We start from the raw sequence: 23228 nt of genomic DNA on the forward strand, positions 1-23228 counted from the left end.
TAGTGCTCGTAGAATCTAGAGTTGCTTGTGTTTTCTCCCATACATGCTGCGAGCGAATGGATATCATTTTTTTTTTCCGTGCCGTAAAGTTTAGCTGCGTTCAGAAGCGATGGGGTTCCGTGGACGTCCAGTAGGTAACAAATTCATTGCTAGGTTTTACAGTAGCATCGATGAATTCCAAAAAAACCACACTGCAGCAATATATTGCTGTCCTCCTCTGCACATAGCTAGCGTTGCTAGTTTATTCCTCCTAGACTCCGCCGGGAAAAACAAAGAACCAAGGCTCCTCCTGTCACTATATACAGCTCGTCCTGCCTGCCGTGGCCCGACGGACCAAAAGAAGCGGCCGATATGGAGTCGTCGGCGGAAACAGAAATGGCACACGCTGCGGCGGCGGCACCACACAGCGCCACCATCACTAGGCCCCGTGCTGGCTGCTGCGGCGGTGACGAGGACGAGGAGGAGGTGCGGCTCTGGGCGGCGCTGGAGCGGCTGCCCACGGCCCAACGCGCCCGCAGCGCGATCGTCGACGATGGCGCCTGCGGGAAGGCGGTGGTGGACGTCGGGGACCTCGGCCTGGCGCAGCGCCGCGCGCTGCTGGACCGCCTCGTGGGCTCCGTCGACCGGGACAACGAGGGGTTCCTGCTCAGGCTCAGGGAACGCATCGACCGGTACGTATACACGCGTGCGTGCTCATTGTTCTCGCTTGATCGTGTGCTCGAGCTGGCGCTCACATTTCTTAGTGGAGAGAGATCTAGAGAGAGTTCCTGTTCATCCACTTGTATTCGACTGATGACACTTCCGTCATGGATGTCGTTGGAGCTGTGTTCTTGATTCCCATTCTACATCGCACTCGCGCGCTCGGACGATTACAGTGCCATTATTGGCAGGGCCACGAATAGAGGTGGGACTTAGGCCGGCACGGTTCTCTCGTCCTTCGTTCCATTCCAGATCGTGACCTCTAGGCTCTAGGCACACGAGGCATGTTGAGCCATACCAATATGGCATGACAGTCTTTGCTTTGGCTTAAGCACAACCCATGGCACGTCGCATCTTTGTATAGGGTTTAGGGTTTGGTTTTTGGAATGAGAATCGAGAGAGAGAGAGAGAGAGAGAGAGGAGGTGAAGCGTCGAGCTATAAGGAATTGAAGAAAATTGGTCTACTAGGCCTGAGATGACGAGTCTGAAAGAGAGTACGAAGAGGCTATTGTTTTGGCTCAATTATTCATGAATACCCTATTGATTATTTTAGCTCTATTTTCGTTTTTCCTATTACACATGTATGTATACACTGTACACTATATGTATTTACCAGAAAACTATAGGTATTTAGCTGAATACTCTTGAATAAAGTTAGGTCTACCCCATTGCTCGCGTACGTAACTGTCAAAAAATGTTTTGCGATTGCGAACGATTTGTTTTAATGAAAAAAAAATTACCCAAAGATGTTGGCACGAGGCTGGGAGGGACGTCTAGTAGTTGGACCGACCTCGGTGGGCAAGGATCTTGTTCCAACCGTACCTGGATGAGGTTTGTTGGATCCATCGGAATTTTGTCATGACGAGGAGAAATCTAAGATACATATAGGCCATGTTTGGATTTCATTATGTGCTAATAATTAGCTGGCTAATAGCTCATATCTAATACTAGCTAGCTAACTATTAGCTACCTATTAACTAGAGGGTGTTTGGAGGCACAGCTAATAAAAAATGTTACTACGATAACTATTAGCTACTATTATCTGATTTGATCCATCTAGTGAGCTAGTCTGTCTAGAGATCCAGCTAATCATTAGTTATTTTATTAACTGCACTTGTTTAGATCTAAAAGAGATAACTATTAGCAGACAGTAGCTATTATCTATAGTAGGACTGTCACATCATTTATTACATCTTGTTAGAAGTTGACATTGGTCCTTAGGATCCATGATCGTGCCGGAAGTCCGAGCTAGAAGGCATCACTTTGTCCTGATCGGGATCGGAATGTCTTTATAAAGACATCAGCTATGACGAGATAGACATAGTGAAGAATAAAAAAATAAATACATAATATAACTGAGAGGCGGGGGCAGCAGCATGGATGGGAATGGGATTGAGCTGTGAGGGATGGAAAAGCAAGGGACGACAACGAGAGTGGTGGCATTGGCAAGGCCCTTTGGATTTATTTTTTGGTTTGACTGCTATGGAGGCCAATCTTTCTTTCTTTATTTTCCATGTCTCCACTTTGTGCTCTCCGCTAAGGTTTCATAGTGTGTGCGCAAGGATTACTTTTGTAAGCATCCAACTATGTTGGATTTTTTTTTACGAGACTTTGTGCAAATGCGCAAGGATTACCATGAATGTACGTAAGCACATCTTACCTCTATGATGAGCACCTCCGAATGACTGAGCTGGATCGGCAAATGTCGAGATTGACAATAGTAGAAAGTTTTGTTTCATAAAAAATAGACAATTGTACAGAAATTAGTGGTACGAGTTAATCCGTATATATTAAAGCATAAATCCTTAATGGCCCCGTTTGGATCTTTGAAATTGAATTCATTTCAATAAATTATAATTTAGGCACATATTAATTAAGCTAATATGATTATTTTTTTACCATAACCTAATATGATTGTATATGGAATATATTTGTATACTATTGTTAGCCATGCAAGGGAGATGTTTATATGTTGGATTTCTACTATAGAGAAGCTAGTTAAAGAGCGTGTTATAAATTGAAGAGTAGAAATATAGCATGGTGATCTATATAATTCATTTTCATCTTCCACCCTATGAATTTGGGATGGGCTTATATTGAACTTTGGAAAGTTGTGCAATCTCAAATTCCAAGCCAAATAGCATATCCATTAAGTAGATTCTATTTCCTCCAAAATAAAAGGATCCAAACGACCCCTATTTGATTTATTTGAAGATAAATTGAATTTGTTAAGAAAAGCTAACTAGAGGGCTCTCAATTTACTAAAGCAAGAGACCTCCTGATTTGGAAAACTATCTCATTTTGGAAGCAATTTATTTGAAGGAAGCAAGGGGAGTAAGTAAAAATTGTGGTGAACTGACGCCCTTAAGGTTCATGATTGAGTTTACGTATGGACTATGGTACCAATGCAAGACGAAGTTCTAGCGAGGCTGCACTGCTAACAACTGTGGTAGGAGATTGCTGGAAGGTGCTAGAGGAGGTAGGGTGTGTTGGTGCCAAGTAGTTCGTGTCGACGGTCATGAAGTAGGGCAGAAGAAGAGGCACAAAAGGAGACATAGTTGGCCCATGTATGTGTAAGTATATCTTATCTTATTGATCTGAAGGTGTAGTTGAAATATTGTTTTAAAAATGGCTATTGATGATAAGTTTTTCATTTTAGTGTAAACAGACAGCTCTCAAAAAAAACATTTACACGAGCGTGTCTAGAGCACTGTTCGTCTAAACGGTCGTTTAGCCCGTTTAAACACCGTGTAAACTCTACACGGTGGTGCGCTGTTTCCATTTAATCACCCGTTTACCCCGTTTAATTGGCCGTTTAGCCCGTTTAATGGGACGTTTTGCCCGAATAATGGCTAAACGGTAGGTGACCGACTGTTTACCATTTAGCGTTTAGGAAAACACTGGTCTAGAGTCTAGACAACCCTTTGATGCATGTAAGGCAAGCCAAAAGACGAAGCAACCCTTTGATGCATGTGCTCTGGTTGGGATGAACCAACTTGTCCATGACCAGAGCGAACTGTGTTGCAAGTCTTTAGAGAAAAGCTTCCCAAAAGTTGTTGATTAGTCTTATCGGTCGGTAGGCCTTGATTTCCTATGCCTAACTTGTTCTCCTTTAAAACGATGAGAAGGGCATAGTTAATCAAGCGGAAGCTCCTCCCATCAAGCGACCAGCGAGCATGGAAGGCGTTCATGACATCAGCCTTGGAACTAACCAAGTTGTCTTATAAAAGAGGCCAGTGAAACCATCTGACCCTGGTGTTTTTTTCTTATTGTATGTCCTAATGACCCACTAGATCTCTTCTCCGGAGAAACAAACACCCAAGGAAGAGAGATTGACATCATGGCAAGGAAACATGAGGGCAGCAAACACAACTTCTATACATGGGGGTACCAAGCAGCTCGTTGAAGTGATAAAGCCTCATCTACCTTCTCTTCTTCTTGCACCAACGAAAGCCCATCGACTCCGAAAGATTTAATGCAGTTCTGCCGGTTATGGTGGAAGTCTTTTAATTAGTGGAAGAATTTGGTGTACACATCTCCATTGGCAAAAAAGAAAAAACACGGCCTTTGATGAGCTATCGTGTTACAGTGATGCTAGACCCAAATAGTGACCATTCAACTCCTTACAGAGTTGGAACTCGTCAGCGCTCAGTGACCTAGACTCTTGAGCAATGCCCAACTTGAATACCACCTCCTTTGTGATCGTGAGTTGCAGCCTTATACTACCCATGAATTTTTTTTTACTCCAACATTGGAGGGCTTTGGAATTGTTTCATAGTCATTGATCCAAAGTACAACAGGGTTGGAATCGTCCACCTCCACACTTCATCCCTCCTAGACCGCTTCAAGGTATCCCTTGAACTTTGGACATATGGACTCAACACCAAAATGTTCCTTCGCAGGTGAAACAATGTTGTTTTTCAAGGGGGCACATGATCATAGCGGTTAGACGATGCCACCCATAGCATATGGTTTGGGAATTTGTCAACCCAATTTGATGTGGTGAAGACTCGATCAATGCATTCCAATGTTGGGTGATGGTACTCATTACTCTATGTAAACAAATGTCCATGGAGGTGTACCTGAAGGAGTTCAAGATCCACTAGGAAACATCAGAATTAACCTATTGCCCGGTGGTAAGAAGCTCACTGTTTTTGTTCACCTATATTCGGCCCTGTTCGTCTTACCCCATATTCGGCTTGTTCGACTTCTTTTTTCAGTCGGAACAGTGTTTTTCTCTCACAACAATTCAGCCGGAACAATGTTTTCCAGCCAGTTTTAGCCAAGTTTCACACCAGCGAACGGGGCCCTCGCCAGTTTTAGCCAGAACAATGTTGCAATCCCCCAAAGAAGCCAAGGTCGCTAAAGCCGGTCTTGGAGCTCTTGAAGAAAAGTGACCTTATCCAAATCTATCTATGGCCTATATATACTGTTGTCAACCACTATGTCATCTCACTAACTGGTGACTGAGACTTTGGATCCAACCGAGTACCACCGACCAAGCATAGTGTTGGACATTGTCTACAAATAAAAATGCCATGCTAACATGACACAACCATAAGACGGCGCAACTGGCAATAGCAAATGCCAAACTGGCTTCCAAGCATGTCACGAACCATGAACTGTCTAGAAGGTCTAGTTTAGTTTCCTACAAACACAAAAAGAGAGATGGGTATTCTTTGAACTAAAGTTATGCTCTTATCTCCTACAACTAAAAAGAATAAAGTGTGGACATTTTTTTGTGCGACATTTGTTTTGGTTTGTCCATCTACCCACGCCTGCGATCCCACGACATCTCCCGCATGCTACGTCCTTTGGTGCGAAGAAAACACGGAAAGTCTTGACCCTGATTTGCATGCGCTACAAATACGGAAAGTCTTGACCTTGATTTGCATGCGCTACAAACACGGAAAGTCTTGACCCTAATTGCTTCAAACAAGGAAAGCGATCACCCACGTCTCACGCTCGATCATACCGTCCCCGTGCCACAAATATAAAATTCTTGACCCTAATTTGCATGCGCTACAAACACGGAAGACCATCGTCGCTCGTCGTTGCACGATTGAACGCGTCTTCTTGGTAGGACTCAAGCGCGTCACTGGTCGCTGCACGGAGACGATCGTCACGCGCCCCATTCCTCACGCCCCTGCACGATCGAGCCACCCCTACTTCTTCCTCGTCGTGTAGTGGAGAAGCAATAGCAATGGATCATCCACCTTCTGCCTACCAGTGGATGCACCTGTGGCTACACCATCGATCGCCGCAAGGTCACCGCAAGATCACCTCCCCGTGCGATCTCCCCTCCACGACCTGCTCCATTGTCTGGTCTGTGCACCCGCGCCGTCATCCTCCCCGTGCACCACGTACACTGCCGCCTCCACGACGTCGCGCCGTCGTCCTCGCCGTTCGCCCGCATTGTGCACCTAGAAACACCGCCGCATCCACGATGTCCGCGCCATAGTCCTCGCCGTTCGCCCGCGCCATGCACCCAAGCTGTCGTCCTCGGCTACCACGCCGCTACCTCGACGCCACCTGAGTCGTGCACCCGAGCTGTCGTCTTCGCATATGTAGACCGATTGACGTCGCTCGTCCTCCATCGCTCGCCGTTCATGATGTTACACAACCATAGTTCATGATGCTGCAGACATTCTTGTTATATAGTTAATCATCTATTTTTTTTAATATTGTGTGTCTGCACATTGGATGCCATTGTTTTTTAGCATAGTTAGCCCTTTGTCTGTACCAATCTCGTTTCAAGTAGCTCAAACCTTATTTATTTACTGATAGTCTCAATTCATGAGCTTGGTGTATCAATGTTAGATACTTTACTAGTAAAATATATTAGATACTTTTCTCTTTTCAACTTTTTTATGGCCACTGAATTTTTGGCTTGCTAATTTTTTTATTACACTAGATGGTATTCAGATATTTGGCATCAGGCCTTTGCACCTCTAGACCTCGCTCGCTGAATTCGTGTTCCCATAACCGCAACACCAAGCCAGGTCACAAAGTTATCTCTGCACTGCAAAATGTCTATGGATTGATCTTTGTTTATTTTTGAACAATCTGATGTAGGCAGGCAAAAAAAAGAATGATGATTTTTCACTGAAGTTAAACCTTGAAAAAGAGGGATTTCTCACTGAACTTGCCCTGAATTGTTGCAATTTATTGCCATGGCTTACATTTGTAAACTCTAGAGGATGAGTCAATGGTTGGCATTGATACACTGATGCTTGATGCGATATTTTTTGGTGCGACATTTGTTTTGGTTCGTCCGTCTGTCCACGCCTGCGATCCCATGACATCTTAATTACTGATTGATCGTGCCATTCTCCTTGATTGAATATTGCCTGTCATGTGATAGAGGAATCACGGCAAAATAGGAAGTAGAAAATTATTGTGCTATCCATATACACATTGCATATTTTCATGCACCAGCATACATGTCAACGAGCAAAAGGAAAGAGAATTAACACAGAAGGAAAGAGAATTAAGACAAAAGGAACTTCTTTGCATTTCTGAGAACCTTGCCAAATCTGCATACATTTAATTACTTCCCCTCTTTGCATTTGCAAAAGGGATAGCTTTTTCCTCCTTTCATTTGGTTTCACGCTCACGTGTTCCATCGCCCTCGCTTGTTGTTTCTTGCGTGAACCATAGTTGATGTCATCTATCTTCCATGGCTCAGCCTCCCAATCCCAAGAGAAGGTCCCTACCTCTCCCTAACTAGAGATCCAGCCTGCCAGAGGATCTCCTCGAGTTCATCAGGCAGCGTCTCGCGTTAGGCCACGACGCGGCGTCCTTCCGATCCGCTTGCTCTCCATGGCGCACCGCCGTCCCGTTCGCGACTTTCAGGCCGCTCTTGCTGCTCCCGTTCGACCCTGACTCAGACCACGTCGGCTTCTACTGTGTCCCGAAGAAGAAGGTCTTATCCAAGACACTGCCCGAGGTGCGCGGCAAGGTGGTGTGCGGCTCCTCGTGTGGGTGGCTGGTGCTCATGGATGAGGCGGCGTCCGTGACGCTGCTGAATCCATTCGCCGGTGCCCGTACCCCCGGAAGGGGACCATGACGCCTAAGAGGGCGGATGAATTAGGCAACTTAAAAATCTAACTCTGAAACTATGGCCTCTTTTTTCTAACCCTAGCAAAACCTATGCAAAAGATAAACTATCTAAATGTGCAACTACGGTTTTGCTAGTGTGTTGCTATCTCTACCGCAAAAGGAGTAATACAATCAATGTAAATGCGGAAGCTAAACAGTAAGGTAGAGATATGCAAACTCCCATCGATGACTCCGGTATTTTTACCAAGGTATCGAGAAGCGCACAAGCTTCCCCTTAGTCCTCATTGGAGCCCCTCGCAAGGGCCAAGCAATTGGTCGGGTAACTCTATGGATAGCCTCGGACCTTCCCCAAGCGCAAGTGGGTCTCCAACGTGCCTTCCGGCAAGCCTCTCCTGGATGCTCCCCGTTGTCTTCACTATCAAGCTTCCCGCCGAAACGCCACGGGCCTTGTTCCCTCCGGTACACGGTCGTGGCCACACCACAAACTCGGTTGGTGTGATCTCGCAAGACTACAAGCCCCTCCGATGTACAATAATGGTGCGCGCAAGCACCGAGTGGTAAGAGGTATGCAAACCTCACTAAACACTAGGCCTAAACCTAGAGCAAGCGCATAAGCGGTGGTCTAATCAACCTAAGCACTTCGCAAAGCACATACGCTAATCACCTAATAAAACACTAAGCACTATGCAAGTGGAGATCACTAAAATGGTGTATCAACACCCTTGATATGTTTCCTCAGCTCCACCCATACCATTTGGCCGGTTGGGGGTTGTATTTATAAGCACCACTGAGAAAGTAGCCGTTGGGGACGAAGTCCTGCTTTTCTACTAGTGACCGGAAGCTGGAGTCATCCTAATCGGACGCGTCCGGTCGTCCCGACCGTTGGAGCCACGAATAACTGATCGGACGCTGCCAGCGTCCGATCACATGCCACCAAACGCGTCCGGTCACAAGTTCGCCGCTCTGGAACCTCTCTGTACTCGATCGAATGCTGTTGTTCTGTGTCCGGTCGGTTTGCCGCCAGCGTCCGGTCCATCGTCTGGTCGTTGTTGCTGTTGCCGAGCCTCTGATCGGAGCATCCAGTCGCTTTCCATCAGTGTTCGGTCCAGCACCCGGTCCAGCGTCCAGTCATCTCTGTGAGGTCGTTTCTTCGCGATCTTGCGTGCGGCTTGGTTCCTATCTTCATGCTTGGACTTTTGATTGATATCTTGGGTCTTCTCTTGTGCTCCTAAGGTCTTGCTTAAGGTGTTGATCATCAGATCATCACATCGCCTTTGTCCAAGTCACGTCTTGCATCCTATTGAACTACAAAACAATCACTTGCAAATTCATTAGTCCAATTTGGTTGTGTTGGTCATCAAACACCAAAATCTAAAGTAAATGGGCCAAGGGTCTATTTTCCTTATAATCTCCCCCTTTTTGGTGATTGATGATAGCTCGACCAAAGCAAGCAAATAATAAAAATTTGAAATTTAAAAACTACCTACTTGCTAGGATGCAATGCAAGGGGCAATGTTATATGATGCTAAAAGATACTACTTGTAAGACTACATAAAAACTTATCTTGCCCTTGTAAATGTCCCCATGTGGTATTATGGATTTAAGCCTTGCTTCCTATAAATTCTTCCTATTACATAGGCTAATCCATAATCCACTATCCTCCTTTTCTCGGACCATTACTATAAATTAATGCTTACTTTTGGTCCTCTAAATTCTCCCCCTTTTGAATCAAACACCAAAAAGAAAGACATTAGTAGCACAAGGGAGGGTCAAACTTTGTGATCCTTTGTGTGTAGAGTGAAATAGATCACAAAATTTGACTCTCACATTATATAGACCAAGCTCCTCCTAAATATATGCATACATATGATAGAAGTCAAAGCATATGCATAATTGGCAAAGTATTGTACAAGGGAATTTAATCTATATAATGCACGGAGAAAGCATATAAATATCAAAATGAAATCAACATGATGATATTGGTTTAGAAATACCACATGTAGAAATCAATTTGATTTCTACCACTTGCAATCGGTGGTGGATATTTAAAGTATGATGCTTAACTCCAGGGACTCCATTTTCCTTGCAATGAGACTACTACACACATGATAAGCTTGAAAAGGTGTTAGTCTCAAAGCATCCAACTTATAGAGTAACCTCCCCCTAAATTTGTGCACACAAGTATGGAATACTTGCAGGAAATATGCACATTGATTTTAAAATAAAAAATACCACTTGAAAGATGACATCATATGAATGTGAGAGTCATTTTTTAAGGCAATATTCGGGAGAAATTATCTATAATTTGGACTTTGGCACATATTAGATGAACAATTGAAGGACAAGCTATGTGTCGTGCTCCTAAACAATTTTAAACCATGTAGGATTGCTCCAAGGAATAAGAATGAAACCGAGCAAGCCTACCATATGAAATACCTAGTGTATGCATGACAAAATATATAAAAATGCAAATGCAAACCTAGGCATGAAGAGTAACTAGATGCTAAAAGATACCAATTGTAGGAAAATTTAAATCTAATATCAATTGAAGTAAATTGAATCTAGTTACCTAACATGGGAAGGGGAATTTGAGTCTATAGTATTCACTAACCCACTTGGCAATGATTTTGTCCATCATGATGCACCCCATGAAATGCATCCATACTTTGCCAAGTCTCCAAATTCCTGATGTCCATTGGACTTCTCACTTCCCTTTCGGGATCCAAACCTTTTTGGTGCTCTTCATGTTGGAAATGATTTCATTTGGCACCCAAAAACATTTGGCCCCATTGTTGACTTGCTTGTTCACCTTGATGGCCACCACCTTGTCATTTTTCTTCTTCTTCAAGAGATAAGGTGTGGAGGCCTTCTTGTCCACCTTGTTGGTGTAGGTGTTGGAGAGCTTGCTTGTTTGCTTTTTCTCCTTCTTCTTTGCTCCTCCCCCATTCTTCACCTTGCACTCATAGGACTTGTGGCATACGTAGCAAAGCACGGTTTGTCCTTCATCAAGCTTCTTCACTCCCTTGACGGTGTTATCTTGATGAAGTTGGACTTGCTTCGTCTTGCCTTTCACTTGAGTCAAGTCCTTGGTGAGGCGGGCTACTTCTTGCTTGAGTTGCTCATTCTCCTTTGCAACCTCTTGTGTGCATGTATCTACAACAACTTTCTCAACACAAACTTGGTTGCACAAAGGTGAGTCTAAACATAAATCATTATAAGAAGTAGAGGCATCCTTTTTAGACATATTAATGATAGAACTTTTCTTTTTAGATGCCTTGGTGGGGGTTGTGCTAACGGCTTCAAACTTTATTAGTTAGCTCATCACAATGTTTGCACATGGTTTCCATTTTAGCAAGCAAACTTTTATAAGCATTTTGTGAGCTAGCTAACTTTTCTTTTAATTTTTCATTTTTCTTTACAAGTTGCTCATCATTGATTGTGCATGCATTTGTTGTTGCACTAGCCTTAAGTCGCTCAATTTTGGTAGATAGTTCAACATTAAGATTAGCAAAGTTCTCATATTGTTCAAGCAAAGTTTTGTATGCTTCTTGTGAACTATCTAGCTTTTCTTTAATCTTTCCGAGCTTCTTTTGTTGACTAGTACAAACTTTAGCATAATTAAGATTTTGTTGCACAATTTCTTTATAAGAAGGCATTTCATCATCACTATCACTCTCACTAGAGGATGAGCTTTCGTTACCTCGTGCCATAAGGCACACACGACAAGAGCTTAATGATGAGTGCTTGCGCCCTCGCCTCTTGTGATGGTGTTCTTCACTTGAAGAATCATCCCATGTCCTTATTGATGTGAGGGCTTGTTTCTTGCATGCCTTCTTTTTTGTCTTAGGTGTGGGCTTATTTAGACAAGCTTCCACAAAGTGCCCCAACTCACCGCATCCATAGCATCCTCTCTTTCTTTGCTCATTTCTTTGATTTGTGAAAATAAGATCTTGAATTTGGATGGGCACACCCTTGACAATGAGCTTTTGGATCATCTTCTCCACCTTGTTGATTAGTTTGATTGATTCTTCATCAAGGTCAGAGGTGGAGGAGGAAGATTGATCATCATCACTTGAGTCTTCATCATTATCATCATCCTCATCTTCTTCTTCATCTTCACTTGAGGAGCTTGAGCTTGAGCTTGTCTCAACTTGCTTGCCCTTCATCTCCTTTTTCTCGCCACATGCAAGAGCTTTGCCTTTGCTTGATGAAGAGGCTTCTTCTTGACCCATCTTGCGTGACATTTCAAATGCCACTATCTTACCAATGACTATGGCCGGGGTCATGGTGCTCAAGTCCTCCATGTTGTGAAGGATGGTGATGATGTTTGCATATTTCTTTTGTGGTAGCACGGAGATGATCTTCCTCACGATGTCTGCATCATCTAGCTTTATTAATCCTATAGAATGGAGCTCATTGATAATTAGATTCAAACGAGAATACATATCACGAACAAGCTCATCATCTTTCATTTCGAAGGAATCATAATTTTGTTTAGCTAGACAATGTTTTTGCTCACGGACATTACTTGTGCCATCATGGAGCTCTTGAAGTTTTAACCAAATTTCATGTGCCGTACTTAAAGTGAACACTTGGTTAAACACATCCATGCTAAAAGATTCAAACAAGCAATTTTTTGTTCTAGCATTGAAATGAATTTCCTTTTCATCACTCTTCGTGGGTTTATCGAGATTTTTAATGGGTTTCATCCCGTCACGAGTGACTCTCTAAACTCCCAAATCAACCGCCTCAAGGTAGCAAGCCATTCTAGCTCTATAGTATGGGAAGTTAGTGCCGTCAAAGTGCAGAGGCCTAGAGGTATCCATCCCAACCTATCTAAATAGCGTCGGCTCAACGGCAGTTAAGCCAAAGGTCCAAATTGAACCAACCGGCTCTGATACTAATTGAAGGGGACCGTGGCGCCTAAGAGAGGGTGAATTAGGCAACTGAAAAATCTAACTCTAAAACTATGGCCTCTTTTTCTAACCCTAGCAAAACATATGCAAAAGATAAACTATCTAAATGTGCAACTACGGTTTTGCTAGTGTGTTGCTATCTCTACCGTAAAAGAGGTAATACAATCAATGTAAATGCGGAAGCTAAAGAGCAAGGTAGAGATATACAAACTCCCATCGATGACTCCGATATTTTTACCGAGGTATCGAGAAGCGCGCAAGCTTCCCCCTAGTCCTCATTGGAGCCCCTCGCAAGGAATCCCTCGCAAGAGCCAAGCTCCCGAATCAGGTAACTCCATGGATAGCCTCGGGTCTTCCCCATGCACAAGTGGGTCTCTGACGTGCCTTCCGGTAAGCCTCTCCCGGATGCTCCCCGCCGTCTTCACTATCAAGCTTCCAGCCGAAACATCGCGGGCCTTGTTCCCTCCGGTACACGGTGGCGGTCACACCATAAACTCGGTTGGTGTGATCTCGCAAGACTACAAGCCCCTCCGATGTATAACAATGGTACGCGCAAGCATTGAGTGGTAAGAGGTATGCAAACCTCACTAAACACTTGGCCTAAACCTAGAGCAAGTACATAAGCGGTGGTCTAATCAACCTAAGCACTTCGCAAAGCACCTATGCTAATCACCTAATAAAACACTAAGCACTATGTAAGTGGAGATCACTAAAATGGTGTATCAACACCCTTGATATGTTTCCTCAGCTTCACCCATACAGTTTGGTTGGTTGGGGGTTGTATTTATAAGCCCCACTGAGAAAGTAGCCATTGGGGACGAAGTCCCGCTTTTCTGCTACTGACCGGATGCTAGAGTCGTCCTGATCGGACGCGTCTGGTATTCTCGACCGTTGGAGCCACGAACAACTGATCGGACGTTACCAGCGTCCGGTCACATGCCACCGGACGCGTTCGGTCGCAAGTTCGCCGCTCTGGAACCTCTCTGTACTCGATCGGACGCTGTTGTCCTGCGTCCGGTTGGTTTGCCGCCAGCGTCTGGTCCAGCATCCGGTCGCTGCTGCTGTTGCCGAGCCTCTGGTCGGAGCGTCCGGTCGCTTTCCATCAGCGTCCGGTCCAGCGTCCGATCACCTCTGTGGGCTTATTTCTTCTCGATCTTGCGTGCGGCTTGGTTCCTATCTTCGTGCTTGGACTTTGCTTGATATCTTGGGTCTTCACTTGTGCTCCTAAGGTCTTGCTTAAGGTGTTGATCATCGGATCATCACGTCGCCTTTGTACAAGTCACGTCTTGCATCCTATTGAACTTCAAAACAATCACTTGCAAATTCATTAGTCCAATTTAGTTGTGTTGGTCATCAAACACCAAAATCTAAAGTAAATGGGCCAAGGGTCCATTTTCCTTACACCCCCCGCGTTGAGCTCCCGCTAGCAGGCGAACACGTCGCGGCGGCATCCTCATCGGAACGCGTGTCTAGGGTCCATGGCCGGTGGGTCCTCCATCCCACCAACGGCTACGGGGATGCGGATGCCACAGGCAGAGCCATCAAGCTAGAAGACATGAGGGACATGTTCTTCCGTGAGATCGTGCTCTCGGCGTCGCCTGACGTCGCCGGCCGCGAGTGCGTGGCCATGGCCATGCTTGGGTGCTCCATGGAGGTCGCGTTCTACCGGGTTGGAGTCGACAGCGCATGGACGCTGCTCGACGCCAAACTAGAGTTCTCCATGGGGTCCATCGTCTACTGCCAAGATAAGTTCTTGGCGATCGACTGCACTGGAGAAATCTTCGTTTGCAGCAGCAACGCCGCCGGCGCTACTCCAACCACGACGCTGTTGCCATCGCTGTCGCCACCTGCGGGGCTCTACCACCACAGCTACCTGGAATCAAACGGTGAGCTGCACATTGTGGGTGCTATGGTGAGCATGTTCCATGAGACACAGAGCTTCACCTACAGCAGCGTGATCTACAAGTGCAACCTCCACGACCGTACGCCGGAGTGGTCTAGGGTGAGGGACATCGGTGATCAGACATTGTTCGTGTCTAAACATTTCAATGAAAGCTTCAATGGAACAAGTGTATCTAAGTATAAGAAGAACAAAATCTACATGTCTGAGCCATTATATGGGGATCCATACGACTTGGTCCATCAACGGGAGATCGTTGATATTGCTACCGGCGCATCCGAAGTGAAGCCCGTCCAGGAAAAGATGCAGGGTTCTGAGACTCTAGGTTGGATTCGATCCAATCTCTGGAAGCTATAGAGTTTGTGAGCCTGCGATGCCGCGCACTTCGTGGCTATGTTAAATTCATAAACTTTGCTTTTTGGATTAAATATCAGTTTAACGTTGATATTTAATTTAACAGTATTATTATCTTATCGTGCGATCCATGTATTTTTAATATAAATTGTTAGTTATCCCGTAGGAACGCACGGACACGCTACCTAGTACAAAGGATAAAAGTTCAAGAATTCATTTTTTTATAAGGGCAAAAAATGAATCACTTGTTTTTTCGGCTTTTTGACCCCATATATTGTAGGGTGGATCTCAAAAGATACAGGAAAGATCTCCCTCCAAGCGGTACATACAACTTTCATCAAATACGGCTTTCCACATAATTCTATAGTGATCTATGAGATCGAGTATGAAATTCTGTTTACTCACTTTAAATTGAGTACGTGTTTCCCGTCTTTTCCTGTTAGGACCGAAATCCTGTATTCTCCATCTCCATTCGATCAAGTCCTTGGGTTTCTAAAATAGTAGTGTAGTGAAAAAAGAAGTGCTTCGAATCATTACTATTTGATGACCTATTCTAAAAAAGTCAAGATGTTTCGAATTGTTTGTTGACCCAGACAGAGTAAGAAAAAATCTCTGAAAAGAAATTCTATATATTCTATATTGACCTTGCACAAATAAAAGTTCCGACAGAAAAAAATTTGGGAGGGGCTGAACAAAAGAATAGAGGCTTTTTTATCTTCTCTTAACCTTAGCCCTTCCTACCTAATGCATATATGCATAAAATTTGAAGGGATGACTTAGAGGGGCTCCACATGCCTAGGGTCGGTAGGGGGGGGCTAGAGACCTCCAGCCCCACCATCGCTGCTTGTGTGGTTACAAGGACTAATTGAAAATGACAGAAAGGATATATTGAAGGGATGACAAAGGGACGTTTTTATTACGTTGCCATTAGACTGAATATATAAGATGCAATTAATGCTTGTGTTCCATATTTTGATTGTAGAGTTGGGATTGTTCTTCCGACAATTGAGGTGCGTTTCGAGCATCTGAAGGTCGATGCTGAAGTTCACATTGGAACCAGGGGCCTGCCAACTATTCTAAACTCAATCACTAACATTTTCGAGGTATATCTATTTGCCCCCCGTACAGTGTATGCAGCACTAGAATTTCAACAATATTAATCCCTGAGCTTCATATTGCTTAAATTTCATATGGTGTGAGGCTTTTTGAATTCTCGTTCAGGGAGCTGCAAATACCCTACATATATTGCCCAGCAGGAAGCAGATGATGCCAATCCTCAATGGCATCAGCGGCATCATCAAGCCTCAGAGGTATATGTTGTTCTTCTTGAATGGACGGGTTCTTCATGAGTTCACTGTATTCACCTTGCTCTAGCTGTTCTGCAGAATGACTCTGCTTCTAGGCCCACCAGGATCAGGGAAGACCACATTGCTTCTTGCATTATCTGGGAGGTTAGGCAAGAGTCTTAAGGTATACAAATTGTGCATTTACTTATACAGCCAAATGCTTTGCCTTGGAGAAATTATGCTTTTATGTATGAAGAAAAGAGCTTTTAGGCCAGGTCTTAGGTTTTGTTAATTACTGAATATATAACTGCTGAAAGTATATTTGGCTGTGCTTTCAATCTACTAAGAACCATTCATTATCCTTAGGCATTATTTAGGTTAGGCATTGACGCTATAATCACATGCCAAATTCCTCTTCTGGCAGGTTTCAGGAAAAGTCACTTGCAATGGGCATGAAATGGATGATTTTGTGCCCCAAAGGACAGCTGCATACGTAAACCAGCATGATCTTCACATAGGGGAGATGACTGTGCGGGAAACGCTTGCCTTCTCTGCAAGGTGCCAAGGAGTTGGATATTTCTACGGTATGATGTAACAATTAAGCTCTCACAATAGAAAACACCACTGGTACTTACAAATTCCTTGATTGGTACTGTATTTCTGTTACTCAGACTTATTGTGTGAATTGTTAAGGCGAGAGAAAGAGGCAAACATTAAGCCTGATGCTGACCTTGATGCTTTCATGAAGGTATGACATATGAAAATCATGCATACATAAATAGTTTTTCATGCTTCCTAATCATTTGCATGAATACCAATCAGAACAGGAGCACTAAAATTGTTATGCTCATTTCAGGCAGCTGCACTGGGAGGGCATAAAGCTAATGTGGTAGTGGAGTACATGTTGAAGGTGAAAATTGGAGATTACTTGTAGTTTGCAATATTGAATGGCCTGAAGTTTACATGCTCTAGGTTTACCAATCATTGTTGTAGATATTAGGACTAGAGGTATGCGCAGACACAACGGTAGGGGATGAGATGTTCAGGGGTATATCTGGAGGACAACGGAAACGTCTTACTGCAGGTACAGACATAACAACCAACAATTATGTCCTGGATTCAGAACTCTGAAATTTTCATTTGTCCTCTAGAAACAATAATAATCACTGCCTGGTGGTATTTGACTTTGGTACAACCTGTAGGTGAGATATTAGTTGGTTCAGCGAAAGCATTGTTCATGGACGAGATCTCCAATGGGCTTGACAGCTCCACAACATTCCAGATTATCAACTCTCTCAGACAGGCCATTCACATCCTCAGTGGAACAGCAGTCATCTCTTTGCTACAGCCTGCACCCGAGACATACAACTTGTTCGATGACATCCTACTCCTCTCAGATGGCCAGATTGTGTACCATGGGCCCCGTGAGGATGTTCTTGATTTCTTTGAGTCCATGGGGTTCAGATGCCCTGACAGAAAGGGTGCCGCTGATTTCTTGCAAGAAGTATGACCAACTGAACCATGATATTGCTACTTACATTTATGTATAACTCTTAGTAAATATATTTGTTCATCTGCTAACTCTGAGTAGGTGACGTCAAAAAAGGATCAGAAGCAGTACTGGTCTCAGTACGACCAGACCTACTGCTACATCTCAGTGAAGGAATTTGCAGATTCATTTCGCTCGTTCCGTGTTGGACAGGCCATGGCAAATGAGATTTCCGTGTCATTCGACAAGAGCATGAACCACCCTTCAGCTTTGGTAACCTCAAAGTACGGTGTAAGTGCAAAAGAGCTGCTGAAAGCCAACATCGATCGGGAGATTCTGCTAATGAAAAGGAACTCATTTTTCTACATGTTTCGAGTTGTACAGGTAATTGGCCCCTGAACTTCAGAATTGGCTCAAATGAAAATACTATTTATGCAGCACTGACATGAGCAGTTTGTCTCTCTTCTTACCAAATAATATATCGTTCAGTGTTGTATGTTGCTAAAAGCCAATAGCTATATTTGGCTAAAATCTAAATAACCTGCAAGGAGGGTGATTTCCTAAGATAAAGCATAATTAGCATAAACATATTTCCTTTGTTGAATGTCTCACCAACTAGCAAGTTGGGATGCTCCTATTAGTTGGAATGTCCAGTTTTCAGTGTCTTTGGAATGTAGGAATTTAAAAGAAAGCACAATTCCTATGAAAATGTGGAAAATTGCCACGTTGATAATGGAGCCTTACGGTTTCAAATGCCATGAATATAATGAAAACTTGAAGTGTTGATAACATGGCCAATGATGACTAACACTAGCTATGCTTTGTTACATTCATTACTTAACCAAATACACAACTGTGTCTACTTGTTCGTTTGGCAACACAGCTGATCCTGTTATCAGTCATTGAGATGACACTCTTCTTCCGTTCAAAAATGCACCGTGATTCTGTGGCAAATGGAGGCATATACATGGGTGCACTCTTCTTCACAACACTCATGATCATATTCAATGGCTTCTCGGAGCTTACCCTCACCATTTTTAAGCTACCCATTTTTTTCAAGCAAAGAGATCTCCTCTTCTATCCTGCTTGGACTTACACTCTACCATCATGGATTCTCAAGATCCCCATCACATTTCTTGAAGTTGGTGGGTTTGTTTTCATAACTTATTATGCCATTGGATTTGATCCAGATGTAGTCAGGTGGGTTTTATTAATCATGTCCTATGTTTACCCTATGTATTTAATCACTTGCATATGCTATTCTCTCTTTTTTATGACAGACTGACAGAGTCTCATTATCCTTAGGCTTTTCAAGCAGTATCTGCTTTTCTTAGCAGCTAATCAGATGGCAGCTTCCCTCTTCCGGTTCATTGCAGGAGCAGCAAGAAACATGATTGTTGCATATGTCTTTGGATCATTTGCAGTTTTAGTTGTTATGCTTTTAGGTGGATTTGTTCTATCTAGAGGTAAAAATCCGTCATCCTGTTCCATGATTTTGAACTCATTTTGCAGCTTTTGCTGCTAAGTTGCCCCTTCCTTTCATGACTTCCAGAAGACATGAACAAATGGTGGATTTGGGGATACTGGACCTCTCCGATGATGTATGCGCAAAATGCTGTCTCAGTGAACGAGTTCTTGGGACAAAGTTGGCAGAAGGTCCTTCCAGGCTCGACTGAACCCCTTGGTGTGCTTATCCTCAAGTCCCATGGAATATTTCCAGAAGCCAAGTGGTACTGGATTGGCTTTGGTGCATTGCTTGGATTCACGCTTCTCTTCAACTCTCTCTTCACGCTCTGCCTTGCATACCTCAAGTGTGAGTGCACACCTTCATTTACTAACTAGTACCTTTCTGGCAGGGCTGTTAAGTGATCAAAACTTGGTACATTACCATGATCTACACTATTTGCAGTTACAGTATGAACTGAAACAAGGAACTGCAATGCCTTACAGAATGCCTTGAATCTACCAAATAGCTTGATAACTTTGCTAAGAGGTATGTATGTCCTGTTTGGTTTTACAGCATATGGGCACTCGTATCCGTCAGTATCAGAAGAGACACTAAAGGAGAAACATGCAAATTTGACTGGTATGACTGTAGATGTGTCATTACATGAAGAGAAGGAATTTGGATGTAATTGCCAGTCATATGAAAGTGCTTGTCAGGACATAGGCAGCTACAATGAAACGAGTTTGGCTAGTACTGATACCAATTATATGTCTGCACAAAGGGGGGTGATTCTCCCCTTTGTTCCACTCTCACTAACTTTTGATGGTATCAGATACTCTGTCGATGTCCCACAGGTGAGTTTTATATAGGACTGAGCAAATAATTGTAAGTTTTTAACTATCAAGTTTCTCTTTTTTCCTGAACTATAAGTGTATAAGAAAAATTGTCAATGGAAAACTTCAGGAAATGAAAACACAAGTTCTAGAAGATAAATTGGAGATCCTAAAGGGCGTTAGTGGGTCTTTCAGGCCAGGAGTACTGACTGCCCTGATGGGCATCAGTGGCGCTGGCAAGACAACTCTGATGGATGTTCTGGCAGGAAGAAAGACCAATGGATACATCAAGGGGAGTATCAGCATTTCTGGATATCCAAAGAAACAAGAAACATTTGCACGCGTATCAGGATACTGTGAACAAGATGATATCCACTCCCCACATGTTACAGTGCACGAGTCGCTGCTGTTTTCGGCATGCCTTCGACTTCCAGGGGATGTGAGTTCGAAGACAAGAAAGGTCAGCTGAATCTGATAAGCACTCACTTTTAGTTTATTATTTTCTGAACATCCATGATTTGGGGATGCAGATGTTTATTGAGGAGGTGATGGAGCTTGTGGAGCTCACACCGGTAAGAGATGCTCTTGTTGGATTACCTAGAGTTAATGGCCTGTCGATCGAACAGAGGAAGAGGTTGACGATTGCTGTAGAGCTTGTTGCAAACCCTTCAATCATTTTCATGGACGAACCAACATCAGGACTCGATGCTCGTGCAGCAGCAATTGTGATGAGGACAGTGAGGAACACTGTTGATACCGGTCGAACAGTCGTCTGCACAATTCATCAACCAAGCATTGACATATTTGAAGCCTTTGATGAGGTAAATGAGCTATTGCCTTAAAGCATTAGGAAATTTTATTTTTCAATGGGCCTCATTCCCTCTATAAGTCTATATTCTTCTTAGTTACTACTCATGGGAACAGGTGAGCCTTGGTCAAATGACATGTTCTATATTTTAGGAATTGAGTTTTAGGTGTCTTTCTTTAATTGTAAAGATGCCTAGTTCCTGTGACGTATTATAATTAATTTTATTTTTGAATGAATAATAGTCCCTAGCAATACCAACCAAGCAAACCATACAAATTTACAGGAGGAAATGGTGAGGGACTGATGGGGAACATTGAATATAGCGGTCACTACAACAGCATGTCAACTAGTTGGGTGGGAGGTGTGGTTATGCACCCAACCACCCAGGTTCCTCTCTGTGCTTAAATTTGGGTGTCTATTCTCTTCTTAATGAAAAACCGCCTAGTTTCTCCTGTGTTGTATCTCTTTTTTCTGCTTGAAGAGATCAAACTATGGCAATTAGCAATAGTATTTGTGACTTTTGATTGTCTGAATAATGATGCAAAGAATCCTGAATTCATGATTCCATTCACGCAGCTTTTACTGTTGAAGCAAGGTGGAGAACAGATCTATTTTGGTCCACTAGGCCGTCATTCCTCAGAAATGATCAAGTATTTTGAGGTAAATACGACTTAAAAGGATTCAAATGTTTCTACACTGCAGTTTCGAAATCAAATAATCTTTCATTTTGTTCAGGAAATTGAAGGAATCAGCAAAATCGAAGATGGTTATAATCCGGCAACCTGGATGCTGGAAGTGACAACAGTTACACAAGAATTTGTGCTAGGAGTTGATTTTAGTGACATATACAAGAATTCTGAACTCTGCCAGTCAGTAACCTACTGCCCTACTAGTATATATGTGTATAAATGCTACTTGTAGAGTTGTAGTTTTTGTTTTTTAATATGTGAACTGTTTGTATTTTGTTTTTCTAGTTGGTTGCTATTATGACTGGCAACTAAAGGAATTTCTTGTTGCAAGTTGTAGCAGCACCAGTAATGTCTAATTTTTTATTTTATACAGGAGGAACAAGGTCTTGATACATGAACTGAGTACTCCACCAGCAGGTTCGAGCGATCTCCACTTCTCCACCACGCACTCACGGTCTTTCTTCACACAATGTCTGGCTTGCCTCTGGAAGCAGAACCTGTCCTACTGGAGGAACCCGCAGTACAATGCTGTCCGGTTTTTCTTCACCACCGTTATAGCTCTACTCTTCGGCACCATCTTCTGGGGTATTGGCACCAAAAGGTAGAGCATCAGTACATAGCAAAAATGATGTGATCTTGGTGTCACCTATGAAAGTGGCCACTTATTACCCTTTGCCTCTTAATCCAGGGAGAAACCACAAGATCTGTTCAACGCCATGGGGTCCATGTATGCTGCTGTTCTAACCATGGGTGTGCTGAACGCGGCAACAGTTCAGCCAGTGGTGTCTGTCGAGCGAATGGCCTTCTACCGTGAAAGAGCTGCCGGCATGTACTCAGCTTTCCCGTATGCATTTGGGCAGGTAAAAATTCTACACACTTTGTTGCCTTTGATGGGTTGAGAGAACATGTAGTGCCTGAAAGGGGAATCTCGCGTCACACCAGCCAGTGTCTCTCCTGCAGGTTTTAATTGAGCTCCCCTACACATTGGTTCAGACTTGCATATATAGTGTCATAGTGTATGCCATGATGGGGTTCAAGTGGACAGTAGCTAAATTCTTCTGGAACCTCTTCTTCATGTACTTCACACTGCTGTATTTCACATTCTGTGGTATGATGGCGATCGGGTTGACACAGAACCACAACGTAGCATCCATTGTATCCGCAGCGTTCCACGCCACATGGAACCTCTTCTCTGGTTTTCTGATCCCTCAAACTGTAAGTTAGCTGTACCTTCGTATTGCATTTTTGAATGACTTTACTACTAAATATTCTACCTCATCTGTGATGTTTCAATCAGAAAATTCCTATCTGGTGGAGATGGTATTATTGGCTCTGCCCTGTCGCATGGAGCTTGTACGGGATGGTAGTGTCGCAGTATGGTGATGATGTCGATACTCCGCTCTTTGACGGCGTTACCAACACCACCGTGGCGAATTTTGTCAGGGACTACCTCGGCTTCGACCACAGCCTCCTCGGGGTGGTCGCCGCGGGGGTTGTGGCATTTGGGCTCCTCTTTGCGCTGTTGTTCGGTGTTGCCATAACGAAGCTGAATTTCCAAAGGAAATGATGAATGGTACATAGGTACCGATGATTTGAAATTTGATTGGATTGTTAGTAGATTCTGGTCTTCTTTTTTCAAATTACTTGGTCCCAGATGCAAATGCTTCAACTTGAACGCTAGAAGACCTTTTTTCATGTTAGAAGACATTGGTTTTACATGAACATATATCTTGCATTGGTTCCAG

At 43.6% G+C, this 23228-nt stretch overlaps 1 protein-coding gene across 1 annotated transcript; it reads left to right on the top strand.

The window, feature by feature from the left end:
* The first annotated feature begins 351 nt into the window (after window positions 1-351).
* LOC136526862 (ABC transporter G family member 36-like) lies at window positions 352-23152 on the top strand. The gene is made up of 22 exons (XM_066519434.1): window positions 352-671; window positions 15914-16034; window positions 16153-16241; window positions 16317-16401; window positions 16642-16801; window positions 16889-16965; window positions 17074-17127; window positions 17211-17301; window positions 17420-17721; window positions 17809-18090; window positions 18590-18906; window positions 19012-19172; window positions 19259-19519; window positions 19727-20007; window positions 20117-20446; window positions 20517-20807; window positions 21371-21454; window positions 21530-21663; window positions 21857-22084; window positions 22172-22343; window positions 22444-22698; window positions 22781-23152. The coding sequence occupies exons 1-22, from the start codon at window positions 352-354 to the stop codon at window positions 23048-23050; spliced, it is 4365 nt and encodes a 1454-aa protein (XP_066375531.1). The 3' UTR covers window positions 23051-23152.
* Window positions 23153-23228: the final 76 nt, after the last annotated feature.

Source organism: Miscanthus floridulus, chromosome 19, assembly GCF_019320115.1.
Source record: "Miscanthus floridulus cultivar M001 chromosome 19, ASM1932011v1, whole genome shotgun sequence".
NCBI lineage: Eukaryota > Viridiplantae > Streptophyta > Magnoliopsida > Poales > Poaceae > Miscanthus > Miscanthus floridulus.

Coding starts and splice junctions, on each gene's coding strand:
- LOC136526862 (XM_066519434.1), top strand. CDS start 352: ATGGAGTCGTCGGCGGAAACAGAAATGGCACACGCTGCGGCGGCGGCA. Junction 19,520..19,726: donor CTGCCTTGCATACCTCAAGT/GTGAGTGCACAC, acceptor TTGGTTTTACAG/CATATGGGCACTCGTATCCG. Junction 22,085..22,171: donor TGGGGTATTGGCACCAAAAG/GTAGAGCATCAG, acceptor CTCTTAATCCAG/GGAGAAACCACAAGATCTGT.